At 42.5% G+C, this 21,933-nt stretch overlaps 1 protein-coding gene across 2 annotated transcripts in view; it reads left to right on the top strand.

Moving 5' to 3' along the window:
* Positions 1–21,933, top strand: part of LOC117711422 (hepatitis A virus cellular receptor 1 homolog) — a 99,822-nt gene that overhangs the window by 66,850 nt on the left and 11,039 nt on the right. Inside the window, exons 1-5 of one of the 2 annotated variants that reach the window (XM_034507054.2) lie at positions 2,097–2,616; positions 12,386–12,443; positions 13,654–13,992; positions 16,867–17,010; positions 19,879–19,947. In XM_034507054.2, coding sequence (XP_034362945.1) covers positions 12,395–12,443; positions 13,654–13,992; positions 16,867–17,010; positions 19,879–19,947 — 601 coding nt within the window. In that variant the 5' untranslated portion in view covers positions 2,097–2,616; positions 12,386–12,394. Of the gene's footprint in view, positions 1–2,096; positions 2,617–12,385; positions 12,444–13,653; positions 13,993–16,866; positions 17,011–19,878; positions 19,948–21,933 lie in introns of those variants that run through there. The other variant, XM_076936997.1, reaches the window with a different exon arrangement.

Below are 21,933 nucleotides of genomic sequence, written 5' to 3'. Positions count from 1 at the left end.
AAGGAAGAAAAGAAAAAAAGGGCGGGGCAGTGGTGGTGCATGCCTTTAATCCTAGTACTTGGAAGGCAGAGGCAGAAACTCAGAAATTTTTTCTTTCTGAGTTCAAGGCCAGCCTGGTCTACAGAGAGAGTTTCAGGAGAGCCAGGACTATACAGAGAAATCCTGTCTTGGGAAAAAAAAAAAAAGAAAGAAAGAAAGAAAGAAAGAAAGAAAGAAAGACAGAAGGAAAGAAGAATGTTGTAACTAGGCTGAGAAAAATAAAGTCCTGTTAATAAAATTACTTTCACCTTTGTAACAGTATGTTATTTGGACACCTGCTGTGTTGTTTTGTTTTATTTTTTTTTTAATGTATTTACTGTTAATTCTTCTAAGGAAGGATCACAGTTTGGCTCACAGTTGAAGGATACAGTCCTTCATGGTGGAGTCCATGCCGGCAGCAATGTGAGATATCTGGTGGCACTGCAGACACAGTCAGGAAGCAGAGAGTGATCAAGTTGACGCTCAGCTGGCTTCCTCTTCTTATTCAGTTCATGGCTCAAGGCTGTGGGCTCTTGCTGCCATTATTTTAAATGTTTAACTTGTGGCTGGAGAGACCTGTCAGCAATGCTTGTTGCTCTTCCATTGGATCTGGATTAACTTCTCAGCATCTATGTAGATGGGCTACAGTGGCTTATAACTAGCTCCAGGGGATTCAATGCCCTCTATCGGCTTCCAAGGGAATGCATACCCATGGTATACATTTATGTGTATGCACACACATACACACACACACACACAAACTAAAACTATTAGCAAATTTAAAACCAAACCAAAAATTTGTTCAACATACAAATATTAATGAGCCCTTTAAAATATTTAAATGATAACAAAGTGACAAATAACAAAAAGATATGGCTTCAAGTGAAGGCGTTCTCATTTCAGCCTGCTTCTCTACTGGATGAATGTGATGAAGAGTCTGCAGGGTTTGGGTCATTTCTGCCTCTAGGCAAATGCATGTAAACATGTTGTTATTGTCTCGTGTTTTTGCAAACATAGGTACCTATGGAACTATTTAAATTTTTAAAAAACTCTGTTTCTTGGAGATATTCTCAAGTCACAGAGTTCCAGCGAATTGTTGACATTCTCTATGAACACACATTGTTAATAAGCAGAGGTAACTTTGTTTTAAGTCAGGAGCCCTGATAGGAAGTTAGCAAAACACAGCACACATTTTATATAGCTGCTCTTGGCAAGGGCTGTTCAGCTTGTGTCCAGGGACTGTGGGACCTCTTGATTTGAGTGTAGATAGTTCTTTGTAAGAGGACCATTTTGGCTGGGATATAGCTCAGTTTTTCAGCATAGCAGAAACCCATGGGTGGTGGCACACACCTGAGATCCCAGCACAAGAAAAAGCAAGAGGATGGTAAGTCTAAAGTCACCCTGGGCTACACAGGAGTTTCAGGCTAGCCTGTATTAAATAGTGAGACCCTGTGTCAAAACAAAATAAGAAAACCAAACAATACCACTCCAAATCCAAACTGAAATGATTATCCTAACTCCATTAGGTAAAACCTAATGTTATTAAATCTCCCTGACCCATCTGTCTTCCCCTGACTGGGTGTGGAAACAATATCTTATGCTCATTCAGATGGTCATGGTCCAGAAGTTCTAGCACCAAACTGACTTGTGATATTGCACAGAATAACCTTAAGGACACCTCACTTGGTTTATTTAATTATTTATTTGATTTCAGGCTTAGAAGAAGACCTGTAAACTGACAATACCTTCTGGAAACATTTTTTGCTTTGAATAATGTAGCGCTTTCTAGTTGCCAGAACAGAAAATGGTCTTATCACCAATTTCCTGTCTTATACAACTGCCTAACTCCAGAAGCTTCCACAGGTGAGTTAGTAAGTCTAAAAGGGATATCAGGACACAGGAAATGTCAGTTTGAAAGCTGGCAACCTCTTTCTAGACTTCTGCAAGCAGAGACTCTGGCTTTGTTTGCCTATCCTGTTCACTATTGGCATGGACTACAAATAAACATTTATGAGGAAGATGTTAGTTGAACGTCAGACCAGTGTATATAATTAGTCAGTTTTCACTTCTGCACCAGGACCCTCACTGGGTTCTATCTATATTCTATTCCTCTTTCTGACTTTCACTTTATTCATCTACAATTAAGAAAGCTAGTCCAGTGGATCAAAGTCCCTTTCTACAGGAACCTTCTCAAAGCTAGCATGGAGACATGGAGTCTGAACTCAAGTTAAGACCTTTGCTGAAGCTTTGGCGACTGCCCAGCAGAAAGTTAGCTTTTGTTTGTTTGTTGTGGGGACAAAGTCTAGCTACGTAGACCAGGTTGGCCTTGAACTCAGAAGATCCACCTGCCTCTGCTTTCCTGAGTGCTAGTTTAAGTATTTTGTTATTATCCCTTTAAGTTGACCAGATACTATCTGGAAAAGGGATAGTAGAACTAGTGAGACTCGATTTTCAAACAAAACACTTGAAGGTGTGGCCAGAAGATAAGGATGGAATTCTGGGACAGACTCCTCTTTAGCCATCAGTATCTCTGGAAGAGTGCAGCAGCAGCACAGGATTAGGAGACACTAACAAGAAGCGGTGACTCTTTCCTAAGTGGTAAGTACCGTCTTCTGCAGGCTTGTGCTGGAGAGAAGCGATGAGGAGAGTGCTCCCTGGAGGTTCTGTACCACGTGGCTTTGCACTTGGGATGGCATGGGATTCTGTGTGGGACAGTAGGACAATGATGAGTGTAGACTTTAGGACAACTGAATATCCAATAGAGTTCTTTAGATTCTTGGATGGTGAGTCTTTAAATGGAATAATGGCTTTGTATAGATGAGCTATTAAGGCCTTCTTAAATGCAGTTAACATGAGATATAAGAAGGAAACTGGAGACAATAGTCTGGTACTTTTAGACTAAGCCCTATATAGTTAGGCCCACTTCTATAGGTAATATGAAAATTTGTCTAATATGATAATGGGATCAGGAAGTTGAGGGCATAGATATATTTGCAGCCTTGTTCATTGACTTTTGTTGTTTGCAAAAAAAAAAAAAAAAAAAAGTATTTGTAAGGAATGTTTGTTTGGAGTGTAAATTGAGAGCTTCAAATTGGCTGCTGCGATCTGAGGTTTTGTGTTAGGTTTGTGAACTTGGCAAGGCCAGAAGTAGAAAAGTTTTGCTTTAGTTGGAGTGTTGGAGAGGGGAAGGGTGTAGCCAGTCTGGGGAAGGGGCCACCTTTTAGAGTTCGGAGTTTAATTTTTAGTGATTGAGTCTTCAGTGAATTCTTTCTGTGTTGGGGGAGATATTTAGAGAAAAGCTTGAGAAGCTATTTTTAAATATATGTATTTATGTCAAGCAGAGTTGGTGCAGTCTCCCCCGGACTGCAGCTTCATCTTCTGGCCATTTGCCTGTCTGATCAGTACTTCCCCTTATTTTCATATACTTCAGGGTGTGCTTTCAGGGTCCAAAGAATCCTCCCCCAAGTCTTTCCCCCACCTAACCTGTGAAGTTTTTTAAAAAAGGCGCGAGTCAGACAGTGCAGGAAATACATCATAATGAACTCTCATTCGATTTTTACAACAAAATCATAAAGTCTTACCGACCTAGACCTCACTGCCATCTTTCACTGAGTTCTGGGATTACATGCATAACCGCTGTGACTGGTTCTTACTGTCACTGTATTTGAGACAGGGCCTCTTGTGTGCCAGGATTTCCTCAGGTTAGAACCCTTGCTGAGGATGAACTGGAACTTCTGATCCTCCCTTTCCCAGTTGCTGTCATTTCAGGCATATACCTCTAGACCCAGCTTGTCTGAGGAGGACCATTGAACTCAGGGCCCCGGCTTGCTTAGCAAGTTGTCCACTACCTGAGCTGTACCCCAGCTTCTACACTGCCCATTTTATCATTAAAATACCAAAGTCCCAGCTTGTTGACAAACACTTAAAATCCTAACCCCGGGCAATTTCAGCCCTTGGGAGTCAGAGGCAGTAGGACTGGTTCCAGTCCTCTAATTGCTACAAGGTCAATTCGAGGCTAGCCTTGCTAATTGAAAATTTGAATTAAAAAGAAAAAGAACCTTTATCACGCTACCCAACCTGTCTTCTTGTATACTTCTGTCTCTATCTCTCTATCTCTCTGTGTATGTGTTATCAAACTCTGACTATATAAAACTTTGGACTTATGTTTATTATGATACAAATTTGAGTGACGATGGCTTTGGGACGTCAATTCTCCCTGAATGACATTCCAAAATGGAAAAAAATTACATGGAGTCATTTTTCATTTACAATCTTTTTTTTGTTTGTTTGTTTTTTTTTTTGTTTTGTTTTTGTTTTTGCTTTTTCCAGACAGAGTTTCTCTGTGTAGCCCTGGCTGTCCTGGAACTCACTCTGTAGACCAGGCTGGCCTCCAACTCAGATATCCTCCTGCCTCTGACTCCCAAGTGCTGGGATTAAAGGTGTGCGCCACCACTGCCCTGCTCTTCATTTACAATATTACTTATTTATTTCCTCATTTATTTTTTGAGACATGCTCTTACTATGTGCCTCTGGCTGGGACTGATGTTGCTATGTGGACCAAACTGACCTCAAGCTCACAGAGATCTGCGGGGCTTTGCCTCTTGATTCTGGAGTAAATGTGTGTTCCATCACACTTGACTCCTTTGCTTGTTTATCTATTTGTTTTTTCTCATTTTGTGCTTGCAAAAGATGGAAACCAGGGTCTCTCTGCCAGTGATCTCTAACTCCTGTCATCCAATTTTCCCATGTTTTATTTAGAGACAGGGTCTTAAGTAGTTGCTCAGCTAACCTAGACAGGTTTAAGCTCATGATCCTCCAGCCTCAGCCTCCTGAGAAGCTGGAGCTACAGGCCTGTATTTCAGGCCAAAAATGAACTTGGACAATCCCAGAAATGAAAGTCAAGGATCAGAGTGTGTACAAAGCACAGAGGCAGGACTGGGTGTGTTGGGCCATGCCTATAATTCCAGCATTTTGAGGCAGGAGGATCTCTATTTGTGAGAGACCAACCTGAGAGAGAAAGAGTTCTAGGTTAGCCTGGGCTACAGTGAGACCCTACCAAAATAACTAAATAAATGAATAAAGTAACCAACCAACCACACGGGTGGGTCACGAGGTGGGAGCTACAGCAAGGCAAAGGGATTTCTGGTCAAGAGATGTTTATTGCCTTCCCAGCCTCAGAGCAGTTAAAGCTAGCTAAAGCCAACCTAGGCTACATTTCAAGATTTATCTAAAAGTTAAGAGATGGTTAGAAGCTGATCTCAGTAGCTAATGGCTACGCAAAGATCTAAGATATCCTGAGATAACTTTGGCTCTGCTGGTCCCTATTCTATCACTCCACCATCAGTGTACCAAGGTCTTAGGCATCTTGATCCCATGATTCTGCTTAGCGGTCAGCTGCTTAGAGCACTTCAGTTCACAGCACCTTAAAAGCCTTCAGGGTCTGCAGCTATTGCCTTGCTCTCTTTTTCCTTGCATCCATTGCCTTGTGTTGAGTAGCTCTGATTTTTGCAGCCCTGGCTTGGAGACATTGCCTGTGCCTGTGACTTTGTCTGCCCTGACATTCAGGACCCCCTTGTCTTTATGCTCCTCTTGCCTCCTTGGGCTGCTTAAGGCTGTGTGGGCACCTCTTCTCTGTTGCCTTTTTATGGAAGGCTGTCCCCAGGAGGACCCAGGGCCTTGCCTAAGCACAAAGAAAGCCTCAGCAAAGGCATTCCCTTCAGCATAACTTCTCCCAGAATAGCTAACACGGGCTTCTGCCTTTCAAAGACCGTTTCTAAGCCAGTTCTTCCCAAACTCTACATTTAACACAGATCTTCCTTCTTTATGTGATATTTATGAGCCAAAGATATCTCTGGCTCAATGGGACAAAAAACCCAGGGTATCTCTTCCAAACCCTGTGGTGGGAGAGGCTCTTCCCTCCTCTGCTGACAGCCCCTCCCCTCATGCACAGCTCAGGCCTGAGTAACTAACTCATCCCCTGCAGACAGACAGCCTTCAGGAAGTCCACTTTGCTCTGCCTTCTGAGCCCACAGACTGAGAGTCTTGATTCCTTCGACCAGGTTGCTCTCTGTTGTCTCTTCCACAGGGAACTCCTGCAAAGACTCTCAGATGTCCTTGCTTGTCAGCCCAGCAGTCACAGTGGTCTTCAGAGGGCACCAGCTCCTGGGACCCCCACAGCCCAGCAATGACTCTCTGTGTCCTTGGGAAAAGGAGAGTCCTCACAAAGTGGCTCCTGAGCCCTGTCCCTCTCCATTGCTGTTCCTCACTGTCCCAGATGCCTCTGCCTGCCCTCTCCCCTGCCACAGGCACTCTCCTGCATCTGCATCTGCTCTCTCTCTCTCTCTCTCTCTCTCTCTCTCTCTCTCTCTCTCTCTCTCTCTCTCTCTCTCTCTCCCCTCACAGCTCTTTCTGGCTGGCTAACCCTTCTTCAGCTTTGCTCAAATACCTTCTGTGTGACAATAGTAGAAAGTGCACTTAAGCCTGACAGTGCAGGCTAAGATTGCACCCACACCCCATCAGCACTGCCACTGAAGCTTCCTCAGCTTGCTGGATGCTGCCTTTGTCTTTTCCCTACTCTGGTCACTTGTCCATCCAGCATGGTTAGGAGCCTGCACAGACCTATGCCCTGAGTGTCTGGGCATGGACTCGATCCTCTCTTATATATATCATGAGTTAACTGTTTACACATTTTTCTTAAAGTGGTAATTGTCCATGTAGACACAACCTTTATGAGACCATTAGAATATGCAATGTATACACCGTGTATATACAGTCATGTATACATGAGATTCATCATTATATACAAAATTTACACAATCATTTTTATTGTACTATAGCTATGTAATAAATGTGAAATGAGTCAAATTTTAGTACGATAACGGTTTGTTATACCAAATATAATTACCTCATTATTCTACATTTCTAATTTCATGATCATTTAAAATTCTGTGTATATGTGTGTGGCTGTGTGCTTATGTGCATGTAAATGCAGAAGCCTTCTCTCCTGCTAGATTCTCTGGAGCTGGAGCTAAGGGCAGTTGCGAGTCACCTGAGGTTGGTGCTGGGAGCCACACTCAAGTCCTCTGCAAGAGTAGTGGACCATCTTTACTGCTGAGCCCTCTCCAGTCCCCATGTTGGCAATTTTAGTGTGACTAGTAAGTGAAGGGAAATGGATGGCTTACACAGCAGTCAGGGCTGGCAGGCAGATGGCAATGGGACATAAAGAGACCATTCTGTGAGGGATTTCAGGATTCTGGTTATGGATGGAAGCCTAGCATACGCCGCTGGAGTTGGGGTACAGTGGAGTGCACTCAGTGAGTACCTAGTAGTACAGGAGGAGCAACGGGACATTGTCTTGGGTGAAAATAAAGTGAATTCAAGCAGGTGGACTATTTCAGAGAGGGCTGCAGTGAGCAAGAACAGAGACTCCACTGACAGTGTGCTCTGGCAGGATCTTATGCCCACTTTCCCACAAATGAGCTCTTTAGTAACAAGCTGGGAATTCAGTGATGGTGACTGAGTCCTGTCACCTGGCAGTGCTCCCGTGTAGGTGGTGAGTAACCTTTAGGGGATGCCAAAGTTGACCCTAAAATGCAGTGACTCAGGAAGACTGCAAAGCTCAAGTTAACAAAGAAAAATTCCATCACCCAAGGAGAAGACTCAGTGGAGCAAAGTGCCTGGCCAACCTGACAGCTGAGTTTGATGTGGAATCCCCCTAAAGGTGGAAGGAGAGGAACAACTCCAGAGAGTGGCTTTCTCCCCTCCTCATGAGTTCCATGGCATACCCACATTCATTCTCAGTCAGGAGGAGTCAGTGTAATACAATGGTAACAAACAAAACAATACGGCATTTCACTGTACAATGTCCTCTGCAAATGTTAGGGCCCAGTACCTGGTCTTGTGGGAGCCCACGGGGCAGTGTGGGGAAATTCAACCCTGAGGATTGGGTTATTTGATGCCTCTGCTCCTCAGCTCCCCGCTTCTTCACATCCTCATTGCTGATGCAGTCTGCCCTCCACCTGTTCTCCTTCAGCTCTTAGCCTGTCCTGTCACTCGCTTTGGTTTTGCTTTTTTAATTTTTTAATTTTCCCTGTTTTGTAGCCCATGCTAGGTCATAAGTGTCAATCATACTGCCTCAACCTCACAAATTACAGAAGTTTGCCATCAGGTCTGGCTTATAGCTTGCTTTTTCCTTTAGTGATGGGATACTATTCTGTACCATGACTAGCTTGATATGTAGTCCAGGCTTCCCTTAAGCTCATGGCAATCCTTCTGCCTCAGTCTTATGAGTGCTATGCATACAGATATGAGCCACCATCCCTAAATTTTACATGTCAGATCTTAAGAGATTTCTTCCTGTTCTGTTATCCTGCTAACCCTGAATGAAGGAGTCATCTCTCCTAATACCCTCAAATTTCCATTTGTCCATCTCTTCTATCCACGCTTAAGTTGCCTCAAAGGGATATATAACCTACAGTTGGGTGCCATCCAACATTGTATTTATCTGACATAGCTGAATAATTAAGATCAAATTAGATGGAAAAATAAAATAAAGTTTACTCAAAGTTGGGAGTCAGAGGCAATGGATTTCTGGGATTTTGAAGCCAGACTTGTAAACATAGTGAGGTCTAGAACAGCCAGGGCTGCATATACAGACCCTGTCTCAAAAAATGATTTTTAGTCACTTGTACTAGCCACATTTCAAGTGCTAAATCAATCACTAGTGGCAACAATATTTCACACAGTTCATATATAATACCGTCCTCATTGGCAACAGTTCCATTGCATGGTGGCACATACCTGTAATCTTAGCATTCTGGACATGGGACACGAAAATTTCCATGAGGCTTAACTGGAAAATTTAGTGAACTTCTGGCAAGACATATATATATATATATATATATATATATGCATATGTATATATATATGTATTTATATATATACACACTATATATATATATATATGTATCCCAAGATATATATATATATATCCCAAGAGTAGAGGGGCTCCAGTAATTGTGTGTATGTATGTGCATGAATATAGATTTATTCACATGCATGCACAGGCAACCATGTCTGTACACATACCATGGCTGTACACATACACACATACACACACACACACACACACACACACACACACACACACTATATGTATATATATGTATATATGTGTGTATATGTGTGTGTGTATGTATGTGTGTATGTGTACAGCCATGGTTGCCTGTGCATGCATGTGAATAAATCTATATTCATGCACATACATACACACAATTACTGGAGCCCCTCTACTCTTGGGATTTCTTTTTCATTTTTCCTTACTAAATTCATTTTAGCTCTGCTAAAACAAAGAAAACCACCAACATGAAGAAGCAAGGTTCTATTCTATGGTACTAATGAGGAGGAAAGAGATACAGAGACAAGTCCATCACACCTACCCAAATGGACATTAATAGAACCAAAACCAGATGATAACTAAGAGGAACTGAGATCAGATGGAGGAGCTGGAGGCTGCTTTAGCGTGCAGGTGGCCCAGGCAGAAGGTCCCAGATAGTTAAGCAGAGGCCAGTAGGAAAGGAGAAAAAATGGAAGCTATGGATTAAAGAAGAAGACACAAGACAGAGCACCACCTGGGAAAGACCTGAGGTGATGAATGGGAAGGAAGTCCACATGGCCTTGAGACAGGTAGTCAGGACAGCAAATCTGAGCCCTAGGCAGGGACCAGATAACTGAGACTTTGCAAAACCTCTGGACAAGAAATTTGGCTCCCCGTTCCTCAAGAGAGCTATGAGCTACGGTTGTCAGTAAGATTATACATTTACCATCTGTCTCATAGTTTATGAATTTATTTGTTAGCTGTTCGCTTACCCATCCGTGTAAGCTGCTTGCACAATTCTGGATATTTTACATCCCTGTTGTGATGACTCACACTCCTCCATCCTCAGATTATTAGTAATAACTGCATTGAAAAGAAGTCTGTTCAAAACTCCTTCTGATTGACATTGATGTTTGTCTGGCCTAAGGCTGTAGTACCACTAGGATGGAAACTAGGATGGTGTCCAAATGAATAAACGCGTTTCAATTCTGTGTGAGACACTTTAGCATTTGTTCTCCTAACTTTTGACAGTTCAAAACTGAGCCAGCCTTTGAGCCCATGAGATGGCTCAGCAAATAAAGGCACTTGCCACCAATCCTCAGTTCAGCCCCCAGGGCCTGTAAATAGAAGGCCAGAATCTCCTTCACATAGCTGTTCTCTGACCACATGTGTGCCCTGACATGTTTATGCATTGCATGACACAAAACTATGTACATAGCTTTTATTCTAAATGGATAAGGGATTGTTGTGACCAAACTTGGAGTGACCGGGTTCACTAACATGATGTAGGCTAGTTTATCAGGAACAAATACTGGGTTCCACTGTGAAAGAGGTTATGTGAATTATTAGAGTTCAGGAAAAGAGAAAGCCAAAATCAGTGCATTTTCCAAGTATCTGGGTAGAAAAATCAGGCAGATAAATCACAGAGGAACACAGAATCTCTCCCCACCTCCCCTTTTCTTTGTGTGTTTAGTTTTTTTGATACAGGGTTTCCCTCTGTATTCCCGGCTGTTCTACAACTCAATCTGTGGTCCATGTGGGCCTCAAACTCACAGAGATCTGCTTGACTCTGCCTCCATAGATCTGAGATTAACATCATGTGCCACCACCACCCCTCCCAAAATCTCTTCTACAGATTTCAGATCTTCTAAAAGTCTTAGCTTCAGGGTTGGTGGAAGCTAGCTGTGTGCAAATGTAATTGTACATGTCAGAAGTTGTTCTGATTCTCACAAGAATATTAGGTGAGATGCAGGGGTTGGTAGCAAAAGGCTACTGAGGAGACAGGTGGGATTTGATGCTTGTTATGGCTCTTGAAACACAGAGTTCTACCCCTGCACAGTCTCCCTGCAGGACCTCCACAGGGGTGGCTTCAACAGGGAACCACAATTCAAGCTCTGATGTTTGGGATGGACTCAAGTTTTTCTTCTCAAACATGTAAATACAAAAGTAAAAGGATTCCAAGCAACAAGCAAGATGCTTACTTCATGGTAGATCTCACCTAGTCAATAAGTTGAATTCCAGAATGTGGAGGAGGTTACCTAAGGAACTTAAAAAGCCATTAACCATCAATGTCTGTTCTCTTCATTTTATGAGAGAGTAGTCCATAGAACATGCTGTGAGATGGATCAATGACAGTGATTTTTGTGCCAAGATGGAAGCCCACTGTGTGACCCAGTGAATACCTATGTACATGATAGTATCTCAATAGAACTCTAAAGGGACAGAATGGTTGGTACCATTTTCTGACCAGTATTTTTATATTCAACAGTAAATTAGTTATGTCTCATGAGGATTTTATATGTTCTAAAGTTGTCTAGTGTCCATTAAAATTCTCAGTGTTGGTCACCAGTTTGCAGCATTAGTTTTCTGATCTCCTAAGTGCAGAGGCTGTTCCTGTGATTAGTGTGGGACCCCCAGCCTGAATGCTGAGCTTATGGTGGCTTCATGAAAGCTAGTACTATCTTTAAGACTGGTAACATCCTTCTCTCCTCTCTGACAGGAAGTCAGAGAATCTCCTGACCAGAAAGGAAGTTAATGATGTACTAGTCAGGCTTACTCATGTTTTTATGGTTTAGCCATTAAGACACACAAGCTGAAATCTAGAACTTGGAATCTGAAGACATGTAGCATCCTCCATAAATGGGCTTAAACGTAGCTGCCCTGGGGGTTCCTTGAGTATTTGGTGCCTGTGAGTAAGTAGCTCAGGGTCTCCTTCACAGCAGATGCTCCAGGAAGCTGAGTAAACTTTCCTGCTATCTTACCTAGGAGGAAATCTAGTTGTAGCGAGCTCTGTGTATGGAAGGTTTGGCTCTGTACCCAGTGCTTTCCTAGGTATCTCTAGACATCCCTCAGGAAGAGGTGGTCTCAGCCAATATGTGTGGCTGCATCCTAGCTCAGTCTATCTTGTTGTGTTTAAGATAGTTGAAGTTAGGGATGAACCAGTATGGCTCTGAGTAGAAACAGTACTGTGTCCATCAGAGGGCAAGTGCATCTTTGCCATTAGAAGGCTGGTCTTGGCTTAGAGTTCTACCCAGAGCACACACTCTAATGTCTGCCCTCTGTTTTCTCGGTTTGCTGTCTTACTTGTGTCCTGGCCAGAAGTCATATGGATGGCTCTATGTGAGGAAGGACCAGGAAAGAAGAGTGTGTTTGGGAGGACAGGGTGCCCTAGCACAGAAGCCTGTGGGATTCACACCGTCGGGATGAAGACTTGATCAGACATTGTGTGCCGAGTGCCACAGCTAACCAGAGTGTCTTGTCATTGTCCTTCAGGTCAGTACCATGAATCAGCTTCAAGTCTTCATTTCGGGCCTCATACTGCTTCTCCCAGGTAAGTGAGTCGATGGCTGGGGATGCTGAGAAGGCTAGAGGTGGCAGAAGAGATGACAAGCCTCGGACTTTTGATCATGGGTTATATAGTGAACAGAGAACCAAGGATAAATTGTAGGTTCACAGAACTCCCTTACCATGTATGAATTTCAAAACCGATGGCTAAATAAACATGATCCATAAGAACATGTGAGGCGAAGGATGAAACCTGTACATGCACGGGAACGACAAGCAAGGATTTGTACACATGCCTGCATGTGATAATCAGGTATGACTGAGGGTAGTGACATGTGTAGTAAATCCTTTATATTTGGCTTTGAGTGAAATGTTTCAGCAATGTGTTTGCTGTGTTTGGGTCAACCATTAGATGCTGAGAAATTGTTCTGACATTGTTTTGAGACCGTTTGGATGTTGTAGAAATGTTGTCTATCTAGAGAATCTACACTTGGTCCTATGTGAGAACACACAGAAGCACTAAGACACTCCTGGCAAACCTGGTGTTTTTCCTTTGGATTATGGCCATGGTCAAAAGGGATGCTGAGATTTATATGAGTTGTCTGCTGTTACTGGAAGCAAGGGCAAGATACTGTTGGCAGTTGAAATCTTTCTCAGCTCCAATTAACCTTGCATAATATTTGAATAAAGTAACTGGTGTGAGCTTGTTGGGGTCAGTCTTTTCCAAGAAGGCTGAACCCTCTGCTCCTCTGGACAATGAAGGCTTAGCATCTCAGTGAGCTTCTTTCTCTACTGCAGCACCTATGATCAACACCAATCAACAGTTGAGTATACAGGCATGTGTGTGATAGTCAATTTTATTAAAAAAAAAATCAGAAACAGTGCTTGCCATGAATAATGATTAGTCAAAGTCATTCCACTTTTTTGTACCTATTAGATTATTTAAACTGCTTTCAGTTGTGTAATATAAAAACATTCTAATGTAAGGAGTTCTATAGAAGAGTGGAAAGAAGGAATAACATACTTTTCTTTGAAACAAGGTCTTTGTTATTCCAGGCTGGCCTCAGAGAAAATACCAATGATAAAGAAAGGCTAGAACTGTTCAGTGCTTGCCTCTCTTTCAAAATACAAGTTTAATTCCACTTGAGTCCCATTCCCTTTAATTTTTCTGAAAAGAAATAAAAACAAAATTGAAGAAAAATGTTGAATACTAATTCTCCTTTATTTTCCTCTTTTTTTTTTTTCTTAAATCACAGGCACTGTGGATTCTTATGTAGATGTGAAGGGGGTGGTGGGTCACCCTGTCACACTTCCGTGTACTTACTCAACTAATCGTGGAGTCACAACAACATGTTGGGGCCGAGGGCAATGCCCATCTTCTAGTTGTCAAAATACACTTATTTGGACCAATGGATACAGGGTCACCTATCAGAAGAACAGTCGATACACCCTAAAAGGGCATATTTCAGAAGGAGACGTGTCCTTGACAATAGAGAACTCCGTGGAGAGTGACAGTGGTCTGTATTGCTGTCGAGTGGAGATTCCTGGATGGTTTAACGATAAGAAAGTGACCTTTTCATTGCAAGTTAAACCAGGTAAGCTTCTATGTTTCCTTTGTTTATATTTTGGAAGTGAATGGGGTCTTTTGTTTGCTAATAATTTGATGTTTTCCTATAGCAAGGGAACTGAAGGTCTTATAAACATATTGGTGATTAAACACTTGCTTTTGATTTTTTAAAAGACATCTCCTGTATCTCATGGTCTGAGAATACAGGCATGTGCCACCAAACCCAGCCATACACATTCTCTTGAGTAGCAGAACAACTTTATTTGCTTGAATAAGGGTCTAAGATCAATTTTAATTCAAGACCATCATCCATGTCCTAACTGTACTTGGGACCGTCTTGTTTGTTCATGAAACTGCATCCACCCTCCATCATGAAACACAATTGGGAGCTTCATTTAAGCTGAATGTGTTTTACCTAAGAACTGCCTCTATTCTGTAATTATACCTTAGGACATTAAAACACCCGTTCTCAACACTGTAAGCCTGTGACAGCTCTACCCTGAAAGGCAGGCTATGCAGGTGCTGCTGCACAGATGAGCTGCCTTCAACCGTGGTTAGCTGACCTGCTGAGCACAGGCCACGGGTGTAGGTGTTCTGCTCTTTTCCCTGCCTTGTATTAGGTTTTTGAAGTAGGTCTCACATCATATCACAAAACTCTTCTTTGAGAAATGGAAATGTCCTGACAGGACTGTGTTTCCCTCCAACACCTGCTCACTGGTCATTCATCAGTGTAACAGCAGATGGACAGCAGCACTGACCTATAAAAGACCCTGACACGCAACCCCCTCCTATGAGCTTTACTAGAACGAGGAAGCCTCAAGGCCCTGATCAGAGCTAGAGTTGGGAGGGAGAACATTAGACAGAAACAACACACTGTTTGAGTTCATATCTTGATGGGGTATGAAGAAGCTGAGGGGGGAAGGGGCGGCTTCTCTGTAAACCCTGGAGAGGAGCTTCATTCAGAGCAAAAATGAAAGAGCGCCAGGGAGGAAGAGAGTGACCACTGCCATGGCTGGAAAGGCAGGGCAGACAGAGCATCCTCTTCAGACAACAGCCTTCAAAATGATCTCAGCAGCCCTCCTGAGGATCTGAGCCCAGTCCCCAGAGCGCAGGGCAGGTCTGACTTTCATAACCGTTTAGTCATGGAAGCGAGTCCTGTCATGTGATTTGTTCACCATAGCACAAGGGACAGAGTACAGATCTTGGTTAGGTCCATAAGTCAGGGGCTGCTGTTAGGACACAGAACAGAAAGCTTCTTAACTGTCTCAGAGAGCAGCAGGGAGGTGTGGCTTGATCTTTTCAGATTGGGATGTGGTCTATAGGTGCAAGCCATGCACTAATAGTAAGAAGTTCATGAAAGCCCTGAATCTGGACTAATTACCTTATTATGTTTTCTCTGGCCTCACACTCACAGAGATCTGCCTGTCTCTACCTCTTGAGTGCTGAGCTTAAAGGTATGAGCCACTGCCTCCTAGCTTTACACTTTGCTTTTTGTTGTAGATATCTTGGTTTTCGTGCATTGACTAAAATAGTGGATTCATGAGGAATTTCTGGCTTCTGGTGCTGTTCCTAATCTGTGTTTACTAACGGTTTACACTGGCAATAGACATCAATGATAACCTTTTTATGTATTTTTTAATTCAATCATTAATCTGTAGTCTCCCAGCTTGTAAATGTTGGTATTTAATAATCTATTCATTTCTTTTTATGTTTAATTTGACTTTTAAAAACTGTATCGATGTATGTGAATGATGTGTGTTGTGGTTGGTATGTATGCCATGACGAGTTTTTCAGAGGGCAAATTTGAACAGTTGGTATCTATCTCTTTATGCCTTTATGTGAGTTCTAGGGTTCTAAGTCAGGTGGTCAGGCTTGCAAGCATGCTTAATAGCATACAATTATTAATTTCAGTTAATTAATTGAAGGTGTGATAAAGCTTAAAAATTCCCAAACACGTCAGTGCTTACAAAGCCATCGCTTGACCACCCAGTGAGTCCATTAGCGAGCCAGCAGCTATTTGATCTTAGCAACCAAGTCTATACTTTCTCCTGGTTTAACCACACTGAGCTTCCTCTTTCGCAGTCCTAGGACCCCCGTCTGCCCTTCTGCACTCTCCTGTCTACCTGGGAGATAAAATGCCCCAGAAATGCAAGAAAAAAATGCAAGAAAAGAAAAACTCCTGTGCTGGTTGATTCTTTCCTGAATTTTGTTCTCACGGTGATCATCTGACTAGATTTTCTTCAGGCTTCCTTTTAGTCCTCTTTAAAAATTTATACTATCCAGGGACGGTTTGTGTTATTCCCAAGCCTCAGCCCATACATTGGATTGGGTCAAGAGAACACAGTCTAATAGACTAATAGCCTAGGACCAGATCAGGTTATTAACAGACCCATGAATAGATGGGTCACACAGCCACGCCCACAGCTGGCTATTCTTGTCAGCAGTGACTTTCAAACTGCTTGACATCAGTACTTGCCCTGAATACCTATATTTAGGTTTCTGAAGCCAAAACACCATTGGACCCTCTACAGAAAAGTGGCCTGAGGACATGTGAGATGGCTCCTTGGTATACACTGCTAAGCTTGGTGACCTGAGTTCAATCCCTGGGCCCAGCCCTCATACCTTCTCAGTTCAGAGATAATTAGAAATCTGAGGATCTGACACCTATCATTCATAAAGGGTTTTCATGGGAACATGGGCTCTGTTCTCATCCATGTTTTCAGTGTAGTTGCCTCCTATTGGTGAGCCTGTCTCTACTGCCCCACCCTGCCACATCCTAGTTGATAAGAAATTCAGGAGAGGAGCCGTTTCCTGGAGAGAGCCTCTCACTGGTGCTACAGCAGAAGCTCTTGTCTCTTCTTGCTTGACTGATCCTTGCTTTCATCTTGATTTTCAAATCCAGAAATTCCCACAAGTCCTCCAACAAGACCCACAACTACAAGAAGACCCACAACTATTTCAACAAGATCCACACATGTACCAATATCAACCAAAGTCTCTGCCTCTACTTCTCCAACACCAGCACACACGCAGACTCACAAACCAGGTAAAACCCAATGTGTATCAGGGCTTAGAGTCATTCTTATAAGGGACAGTAGGACACACAAACGTTGACTCAAGTAAGAGCCATAATATTGGTGAAGAGTTCTCCCAAATAACAGTCACAAGACTTGTGAGTTTTCTAGGCTTGAAGATGGAGAACACCCATCTCTCTTTATCAGATTCTCAGGGAATTCACTGGTAGCCAGATATAGGTAGATCATTGATCTAGGACAGCTGATGAGGATAGTGGGAATCTGGTCCAGACAGGCTTAACTTTCTGATGAAGAAACAAGGAATGATGGAGAACTAGAGTCACTTTGTATCCTTTATGTCCATTCTGAAATAGTCCCACCCAGCTGAAGCCATAGTTCAGTGAAGCTAACAGTTAGTGTTTCTTGAGCACTAGGCAGGATACTACATGCTTTATGAATCAGTGTTCATTCTCAGACAACTGTCTGATATAGCTGTGGTCTGTCCCTCTTGTATAATGACAGGATCAGACACAGACTCAGAAAGTTGATGATGGAGGTTATAAAGTTAGAAAGTGGCTGAGACTCTGTCCCTATTCACTTGACTTAGAAACTGGTTCTTCTAACTCCAGGGCCAGGCCTCCTGCTGTGGCACAGATATTTAGAGACTTTGTTCTGTTTTCACATACATACAGGAAATGGTTTCAGAACATCTCCCTTTAAAAAGAGGCAGTGGATGCTTTGTAAGGATTGACTTTACAGGTTTTTTATTTCATTCATGTAGCAAGAAAATTGTAAAATATATCCTTGGTGGGTTGAAAAAACTCACATCAAACTTGAAGGCTTTGGGAAATCACTTAACCTGCTCGTGTTTTTGAGTGAGGCTATGAAGTTCATATTTCAAATTGCCTAGTTCAGATTTAATATTAATGGGTAGTGATGTGACTTATGAATGGGAAAAACCTGTCATCCTGAAGGCAAGGTTAGGTCAAACCTACATCTAGGAGTGAAACTATCACTGTTTGAGAGGTTCTCAAAGATTCCTAAAACCTGTTCATCCCATAGGTATGTCTCCATTCTGACAAGCAGAAGAAGCCTCAGAGCTCTTTTGATAGAGACAACTGATGGGAGGTCTTGATTCCCCTCACCTCTCTTGGCCTGCATATACATTCAAGCAGCAGAGCCCTGAAGGACTGGGCGACAGGCCGAGCTTGCAGAGGCCCCTAGGCTTTACCTAGGATTTTAGAGCACAGGATTTGTGGGAAAACCCACTTTGTTCCAGGCAGCTGCACACACTAAGAACTCTGAGACTCTCTCAGGATTGACAGAACTTTTTAGTTCTTAGCTTTTGGTGCTTTGGAGGATGAGCTCATGGGCTGAATTTGGAGAACATGGATACGTTTCTGACTTTATTGAAACCTGAGATTTAGAAGAGAAGTGTTGGCTCATCTGTCCATAGGACCTCTAGGGAGTGGAATTAGTGTGATCTTGTTTTTGTATTGTTAGTTTCCTAAGCGGGTTGAATTGTGCAGCCCAGAGAGAAGGCAAACACCCAGGTTATTGTAAGAAAAGGACACGCATCTTCAAACCCATTTCTTGTGCTCATCCCAGCTACACTAAATTCTGTTCATGGAATATGCGATGTGAGGGTGTAAGAGGAGTAGAAAAAGTGACCATGGCTGGGGAAACAAGCTAAGCTCACGATGCCTTTTACCAAGAACTAAATGGCTGGTGTGTGACCATCTAACATCTGTGTTGTCCCATTTTTAATTTGGAAGGACGGCCACATCCTTCTTGATGCTTGAGTGTTAGGTTAAAACAAGACAAGAGTGCAGAGCAGGGGGTGATTTTCAAATGTGAGCACCAGGTTGTAGTGAGGTAGGGTATGTAGAAAGACCACTGAGGGGTCCTGAGGAAGCTCAGCTTTAGGAATTCCTCTGTGGCTTCAACCAACTTCCTCCAAGACCCTCTGTTGTTCTGAGAAAGGAAGCAAGCGTTTATTGGACTCACAGAGAGGCAAGTGCTCAGCTCTTCATGTGAATTGTGTCAGTGTTGAGAAAATGTAAGGACTCCAGGAAGAGAAAGGGAAATACAGGCTGCACTAGAGAGTTCCATGTGGAAACCTTTGGAACTCTCTCTCCAAAGCCTTGGAGAAACATAAGATGAATCAGATAATGGGAAAGTATTCTTAGTAAAGGAATGGGAGGAGGATCAGATAGCTTGCTTCAGTCAGCAGTCACTCACTCACTCAACCAACTAGTCAGTAAAGAAGTGTTTGTTTTTTAAGAGAAAGGAATAAGGGAGAATTCCAGAAGTCGAGACAGGCTGCAGGACAGGAATCATCATCAGAGTGAAACAGCTACCTTGAGATGGACTCTGAGATGGACCAGTGTAACTACTCCACACAGTTGAGTGATCATGTGTCCCTGCAAAGAAGTGGGAATAATCTTGACCTGGAATAAGGCCTGTCGTGAAGAGGGTAGTGAGAAACTTCCAGGCCCTTTCCTAGAGAGTGAAATACTGCTTGTCTTAACCCTGATCTTAACTGAGTGTCCTATTCTCCATGTGTTAGAGTTGACTGTGTGTTCCACAGGTGTTCATGCATAGAATGCAAAGTGTGAGACAACTCTGAATACTAATAAAGTTTTCTAGACTATTAGAAACAGCTCTCATGTGCTCAGGATAGTGAAACAACTACAGACAGTGGCTATCTTTAGACATATTTCTAAGAGGAGTCAGCAGATGCAGAAGTGGGTAGGAAGGAGCCCTTTCTGCTTAAGAAGGTTGGGGAGGCACTGTGGGAAGGTGATGGTAAGTTTTGGGTTAAGTTCGGTTTTCATTTTCCTTGGTTGGTGACAACCTCCTTCACAGTTGAAATAGTTCTTGCATTGTTCTTCTTCCAGAACCCACTACAGTTTGTCCCCATGAGACAACAGCTGAGGTGACAGAAAACCCATCCTATATTCCTGCAGGTAACTATATTCGCCTTCTTGAACCCCTTGGAAGGGCAGGTACTAATAATACTGACTTTGAATAACTCACACCCTCTGCCACAAGACAAATCTGACATTTGTGCTGACAGTAACAGAGGCACAGTTCTAGTCTATCTCTAATAGCAGACTGAAGAATCTCGGTCCCTACAATCAAACAGCCTTCTGCCAAACTAGGCTGGGTGACTTCTTTTAGGGAAAGGATGTCGGGGAGAGTCAATGTGATGAAAAATTAAGGGTTTATCAGTGGATATTTAACACATATCCTAAGCACAGTGTTTATTAGGAAGAGAGATGTTTAGCAAGGGGATAGGACATACTGGGGCATACATATGGACTTCTTCTTGAAGGGGACATTAGGTTTGTTTACATTAAGTATATGTAATGATCTTCACTCTCAATTTAAGAGTGCTAAGAAGTAACCCCCCAATCCTCCCACTTCTATTTGTTTAGAAACAAAGCTCCAAGATTTAGTTTTATAACAATGGTATATTAAATAATTTTATTCCATAGACCATGTTGTCATATAGACTTCTGAGGGACATTTTGTTACATTCATGAGTAGGAGAGAAGGTCTAGAATGGGAGGTTCTACATCCTTTGACATCAAGCGTGACTTGTTTATTACTTACACCAACTTGGTTTAGATGTCTATCAATGGCATAGATTGCCTCAGTATGAAAGTCTGCCTTCTATCAGTGTTTCTTGAAATTTCTCAGCTTTGTCAAAAGAATAAGCAATGGAGCCACCCTCCTGTTTTCCTTTACCAATTTTCCTTCTCCATATCTCAGGCTACTATTAGTGGCCCATTGATTACTCCTGTCTCTCTATCTTGATTGATCTCTGTCTCGGCTAAGTGTTGTGTGACTTATAGAAATGTTGGTCTCTTGAATGGGTTCCATTGTTTGTTCAATTAACAACGTCACTGGTTGTTTAAATATAAAGTTACTTTACTATAATACATTTTACAGAGTACTATGGCTATGAAATGTGATGAAGTACTTGAATCATGTTTGCAAAGAGTTTGATCAATAGAAATGATGACAGCCACCACTATTACTCAGAGTGCTTGGGCTCTGGAAGACTGGCACAGGATTTAGGAACATCTATGTTCATATGCCTGTTTTACAAACAAATCACCCAAGAGCATTACTGTGCTTGATCCTTTGGGCCTTAAAACAGTGAACCTGGACTTCTGGTGTCTATACTAACCCTGATGTCACTAATACTTCCTTCAACATAGCTAAGAATCTCTGACTCTGCTTTGTCAGTCCTGTGCTTGCATGGGAAATCTGTGGTCTTGCATTGTGGTCTATATTTTTGTATTACCATGAATTCCTTTGTTAATGATATACTCAGTGCAGTAGATTAAGAACTGGAGACCACTAGGTTAGGAGGGAGATGTTCTCACATGGTATTAGGTTCTTTATAAGAGGGCCAAAGGTGCTGGTTTGCCTTTTCCTTCACTTGAGGATACACAAAAAGTACCAGCTATGAAGAAAGAACATTCACCAGCTATGCAGTCAACTTGTATCCAGATCTGGGACTCCAAGCCTTTAGAACTATGACCAATGCATTTCCCTTTTTTATAATTTACTCACTCTAAGCTATTTTGTTATAGCAACCTGAATGGACTAAGGTAGGAGGAGTACACCACCAGCAGCACCCAAAGAAACTTGCAGCTCCGAGATCTTAACTCTCACTCTGCCCCTCAATCTTACTGGCCACACTCTGGGTGGATCCTATACTATCTCCTCTCTTTAAACCTATAGTGATGGCATAACTTTGCTTGGTCAACAAAGGTAATACTGAACTCTGCCATCTTTCCCAGCTAGCTGTAAACCAACAATAATTACAAGTTTACAGAGTGTCCCATGCTGACCTTTGTGTTTCAGAGCTGGGTAATGTGCCCTTGAGGAGCATCCAAACAAGATCAGGCCTTCCAAGTGTCTGCATGTGCACATTTGTA

Source organism: Arvicanthis niloticus, chromosome 6 (genome assembly GCF_011762505.2).
Source record: "Arvicanthis niloticus isolate mArvNil1 chromosome 6, mArvNil1.pat.X, whole genome shotgun sequence".
Classification (NCBI taxonomy): Eukaryota; Metazoa; Chordata; class Mammalia; order Rodentia; family Muridae; genus Arvicanthis; species Arvicanthis niloticus.
The sequence above is the reverse complement of the archived record's forward strand: the minus strand, read 5'-3'. Positions and strand labels throughout refer to the sequence as shown.